At 42.0% G+C, this 6000-nt stretch overlaps 1 protein-coding gene across 1 annotated transcript in view; it reads left to right on the forward strand.

Annotated features, from left to right (window-relative positions):
- Nucleotides 1–5744, forward strand: part of LOC138521541 (ly6/PLAUR domain-containing protein 8-like) — a 50412-nt gene extending 44668 nt beyond the window's left edge. Inside the window, exons 5-6 of the mRNA XM_069634463.1 lie at nt 4286–4435; nt 5414–5744. Coding sequence (XP_069490564.1) covers nt 4286–4435; nt 5414–5544 — 281 coding nt within the window. The 3' untranslated portion in view covers nt 5545–5744. The remainder of the gene's footprint in view (nt 1–4285; nt 4436–5413) is intronic.
- The last annotated feature ends 256 nt before the right edge of the window (nt 5745–6000 follow it).

Genomic DNA, 6000 nt, shown 5'->3' on the forward strand with positions numbered 1-6000 from the left:
TCTAGCTTCAAAACACTTTTATCAAATGAGCTTAGATTCAATTCTCCCTCCGTTGTTGGTTCAGGCAGTCTTTTTAGCACCTCCTGAACACCATGTCCCAAACAGTGATAGAGTAGAGCATCTTTTCTTTCTAAATAGTAATTGGGACTATATACCACAAGAATACATTTTTTGGAAGTCCTCCTTCCAATCCTTCCATCTGACAATGGGCTCACCACATGCTTGATGGAGAAAAAATGCTAGGCCAGGAATATTTGCCATTTTCACATAAACCAGTATGCTAATGTGAATGTTGTTGGTTTTTTCAGTGGGGATTTCAGGTGCAGTGTTCCTTATGTCCACTACCAAGTGCTATTTGTTCCCCCTTTTCTTTTCTTTTTCAATTTTTTAAGTCACAAACTTATGGGCCAATAATTCTTTCAGTTCCTTGGATATCCTACCACAGCGTGGGAAAAGGAAATAAAACAAAATGTTTCTTTTTTTTTTAAACCACTTTGTGGAAGTGTAGGTGCTAATTCTGGCTGGCTCCTTTTCCCTGGATCAGGAGGCCACAGCGCATCTATTTTATCGAGTTTCCTGTTCCACGGGTGAAGCGAGTTGCCTTGGCAGCGTCAGAAGTCATCCACGCACCTCAGGCGCTTGGGTCCTTTCCTCTCAATCCCCACGCACACTGCTGGGCGATTGCGCTGGCCTCGTCCTTCACGCGCTCGGGTCCTCTCTCCTTGACCCTTTCACACACTTCCAGCAGCTCGCGCTCACCTTACCTCATCCTCTACCCTCTTGCACGAGGGCCGGGCCAGACATGAGGTTGAATTTACCGCCTGGGGTGCCGGGTCAATATACACCTCCACACTTTTTCGGTTGTGCAGAAGCTGCTCATCAGTTGCAGAGCAGCTCTCGTAGACAATCACTGAGCATTTTCCGGCACTGCTTACGGTTTGTTTGGGTATTCCAAGCAACCAGGATGTGCCCTGGAATTACGCTGTCAGGGTCTCCCTGCATCCAGCTGCCCCTGCGATCCTTTACATCACAGGTTCACCGCTGTCTTTTCCTACTGCAGCCCTCAGACAGCTCTTGGTATGCAGGTAAGAAAGAGTTTTTATTAGTACCAGAGTTACAGGGCTGCAGCCTCCCTTCACCTTGAGCAGCTTCTAAAGGAACTCATTTCATACATTACATTCTTTAAGCTCCTCAACCATTCAGGGGCTCTCTATGACACCAGCAGCTAATGCAGAGTGCATATAAAACAAGCATTTATGTACATTGTTAACCCTTTTACTATGTAAACTATATAACACATTGCATACCTGGTAGCCATCAAGTTTGACTGCACAACACAATGCATCAAAACAGTGAGCATTAAGTGTCTCTTATTGTGGAATACCTATATTTATTATAAGGTGGAACTAGCCGCCCTATTGTTAAGGTGAAACCTATAATCTGTAGTAAATGCACAAATTCTATGGCTAATAACTATGAGCTGTAGGACGGATCACCACAAAATCTTACAGAGAGATTGGCCCAGGCCCCCAAGACCTCGAAAATATAATGCAAATCTGTGTTATCGTCCAAAAGATATAAAATGTCCAAAAAGTATGTGTTTTTCACTTTTACATTCATTTTCCCTTGGGTAAATGTCCTATTTTTGCTTTTGGCCACACCCAAAACTGCTGGATTGATTGGCGCCAAATAAGAAACAAGTGGAGCATAAATGCGCAAATGATCTCCTTTGTTGATTTGGGATAAACCCTACTACTCTCTCTTCCTCGTCACCGTCCCTAACTAACACCACCTCGCTCTTCTTCATCACAGTATGTTATGTTATTTGTTATGTTATTTTGCATTTATATAGCACCTTATATACCATTGGTATGGTCTGAAGGCGCTGGTAGGTTGAACGCCCTTGGGAACCGAAGTTCAGGTCAGTAGAGAGAGTAGAGAGAGTCAAGGTGCATGTGAGCACCGGGTATGTGTGCAGCTGGTGCGGTATTCATGTAATAGCTGCTTTTTAGCGGTAGGTGTGGTGGTTGAGAGATCAGTAGTATGTGATCGTTCTGGCAGGGTTTATCCAGACCGAATGTGGCTGCGTTAGGCCTGAGGAGAACGCCTGGCTGGGGGTGTGTAACCAGCAGTGTTTACTTAGAATGATGTGGAGTGAGCGGCGGATGTTGGTATGAGAACAGTTATACCGAAAGGTGTCATAGTATCTCTGTGTTCTAGTTGAGTGGTGGTGTAAAGAAGAGAGTAAGCGTGGTGGTGAGATATATGGTATTGAGATTCCCATTTATGGCTGCCAAATTTTGGAACAACCTCCCAGGGAATCTTAGAGTAGAAGGAAATTACGGCAATTTCAGGAAACTTCTAAAAACATACCTCTTCCAATAACCCCCAGTGATTTCAGAACCTCTCACTGGTATCTTGACCCTTCCGGCGTTCGACAAGACTCCTTTCTCAGATGTTCTCCGCGCCCTGATGCCTGCGGGCTGTCGGCGCGTTATAAACACATAGACATAGACATAGACATAGACATGGGTTATATGCTCTTTCAAAAGTTCCCTGCATTCCAAACCATACTATGTACGTCACACACCATGCATTCATCTGTTTTCCTCACTCACCCGCTCTACGCACTCGTCCGTTTTATGTCCTCACACGCACTATGCATTCACCCCCTCTACGCACTCATCCCTTCCACGCACTCATCCCCTCCACACCAAGAGGCTATTGGGCATACTTCTAAATGCACTTTTCACAGAGATGATATTGGGTACACTTCTAAATGCCCTTTTCACAGAGAGGCTATTGGGCACACTTCTTACTGCACTTTCCACAGAGAGGCACACTTTTAAATTCAACTTCTAAATGCACTTCTAAATTCAACTTTCACAGAGATGCTATTGGCACACTTCTAAATGCACTTTCCACAGAGAGGCTATTGAGCACACTTCTAAATTCAACTTCTAAATGCACTTCTAAAATCAACTTTCACAGAGAGATTATTGGGTACACTTCTAAATTTAACTTTTCACAGAGAGGCTATTGGGCACACTTTTAAATTCAGCTTCTAAATGCACTTCAAATTTAACTTTCACAGAGAGGCAATGGGCACACGTCTGAATGCATTTTTCACAGAGGGGCTATTGGGCACAGTTCTAAATGCACTTTCACAGAGAGGCTATTGGGCACAGTTCTAAATGCACTTTCCACAGAGAGGCTATTGGGCACACTTCTAAATTCAACTTCTAAATTCAACTTTCAAAGAGAGGCAATTGGGCATACTTCTAAATTCGACTTCTAAATGCACTTCAAAATTCAGCTTCCACCTAGAAGCTATTTTGTATAACAGTACACCATTATTAATCCCTTATTATCTAGTGGACACAAAAAATATGAAATACTTGATAAACCCGATATTGATTAGCTCAAGAACAGATATTGATAACAAATGATATGACATTAGTTATGCTATCAGAAAAACAGACAGCATTTGTTGTGAGGTTTAGCATAACAAAACCTTTGAAGTTCAGAAAATAACTTTAGTTAAGGGACAGTTAAAATCAATAAAATCAGTGCAACAAAACCCTTGAAATTCAGCAAGAAAACGTTAGTTGACACACCGTTAAGGTGAAAGAATCTTGTGCAATGCAACCCTAGATATTCAGTGAAGAAACTTTAATTGAAGATGTTAATTTAATGCAACAAAACCCCTGAAATTTGGCAGGTGCTGTAAGCTATGCCACATTAACTACGAGCCCTGCATTGCACAGTCCGCAAGCACCCTGATCATATCGCAAATGACATCACTGATGATATCACAGATGGCATCACTTATGGCATCATGAGTGACATCCCTGATACAGCAGATCACGCATGCAAGAAAGAGAGATGCAACATTTAAAAACCGTGTTTCTGCATATAAGGATGGATTCGGGTGCAAAGCTTGGTTGGAGTTTGCATTTAAAAATACTGTCCATTTACAACCATGTTCTTCCACATCAGAGTTACTCTGTATTGACAGACAATTCACCATGATGAGCTACTCTAATACGCCTTACCTTTAGAATCTGGGGCTAAAGAGAATGAGCCTCACTATTCTTTTACAGAATTTAAAATGTCCATTATGCAGCACTCTGCATAATATCAATACAAGAAACTAACATAACATAATAATCGTATCAAAATGTTTTGAATGAAAGGTCACCCTCCAATGTGTGTTTTTTGCATTTTTTCAGATATAATGTCAAATTGCTCTGTTGTACAATTTGTTTTCCTCGATGTCCTTTAGCTCTTCATATTCGTCATACCCCTAATGGATTCAAGTGTTCAGACTGTGGCACTGACCGGTCCGCCAATGGCTGCGCATCTGTCAGAGAGCTTCAATGCCAAGGACATGAGAACCGATGTGCCACCTTCATGGGAACAGCATCAAGACCAGGTGAACCCTTGTGGGGATTTTGTTTGAATGAGTGATGGAGGGCTCAACTGTGACATATGTGTCAATTTTATGTCCGCATTCAGGTGGACTAAGACTTTTATGTATGACATTGAACACATTATTTTTCAACTTTATGTCAGCCTAAATCTCAAAGTCTATTGTTTAGTATCCAGAGAGACCACTTGAAAGCACGTAGAGTACAATAATGTACAACTTGTTGTGTACACCCTTGGACTTCACCTGTTTCGTATTGAAAAGTGGTGAATCTCTAACAGAGGTTGTTCCACCGGCATGTGGAAGTGTCATGCTTTTTGCTACTACTATGTCTAGTATGACTCATAGGAGCCAGCATGAGATGATCTATCGTCCACTAAACCATAGTCCACAGTGCTGGGATGTGTCTCCATGTTTTATCCTTGCTGGTATGTGCACTTGTAGAATTTCAATGCACCCAATGGAAGTTTGCATAGGAAAGATGATAGTTCTCCTTGTGTGGCCTACAATGCTACCATTTCTCAGTGAAAAAGCTGCAATATTGTGAATTAATATAGCCTTGTAGACCAAGGGAGGGCTCGTTATCACGGGATAATGACACGCCATACATCGGGGAAGGGTCATTATCCTAGGGTGCATGAGATCCGCTTAAAATCCTGTTGCTCCTGGAGAACAGAGAACCTCCTACATGAGTTAAAAGATCAAATGTCATCCCCAGGCTTCTGCCCACATGAGACAATACTGTGCATCAATGGTCAGGCTTACTCTTTCAGGGTGTGGGTGAGGGGCAGGGATAATTCAACTCCACCCTCAAGAGGTAAATCATGAGTTTCACAGTGTTTTGGAGTCTAGCTCTTATCTATATAACTTATGCATATACCCTGTCTGCATCTAGTTCAATGTGTAAACTGTGTGATATTGAAATCATTTTACTGGTTAACTTACTAATTATCTCACTCACGATGCACTGTTCTTATATTATAGGTGATGCTATCAGAAGATACACCATACTCGCATGTGCTACAAGAGATGCCTGTGAGGTTGGAATTAGCAGCATGGAAGGGACTCACGTTTACAATTTCTTTTTAGGGTGTTCCGATCCCATTATAGTTTAAAGCCATTACTGCCACCCACTATAATCTAATTCCCCAGCCTTTGCATAGTAATTAGCAATTGTCCTATTGTTAGCATATATGAATCTTGCGGGACCTGAATCATTAATGTAGAGAATCTGCTTTCATGACGAGGACCATTGCAGATTTGACCCTCTCTGACCTCCTTTCTACATCTATGGGGCACACTGTAGAAGTATGTGATAGAGACAATCATGTTATTTTTGGGACACTGACGTCACAAGTAGCTTCTTAGTTCCTAGGTCAAATGAGTCATTCTCCTCCACTTGGAGCATCCGATTATCAGCTGGAGGCCTAAATGTCCATTGTTACTGGATTGTATGATGAAAGTTAAACATGCCCATTGACCCCTTCTTAAGAGATTTGATTGTTGTATCCTCAGATAAGGAGACCATATTTGTGAACAAAGCGTTTCTAGTCCACACATTTTGAACATTC

Source organism: Ambystoma mexicanum, chromosome 1q (assembly GCF_040938575.1).
Source record: "Ambystoma mexicanum isolate Mex_15411 chromosome 1q, UKY_AmexF1_1, whole genome shotgun sequence".
Taxonomy (NCBI): domain Eukaryota; kingdom Metazoa; phylum Chordata; class Amphibia; order Caudata; family Ambystomatidae; genus Ambystoma; species Ambystoma mexicanum.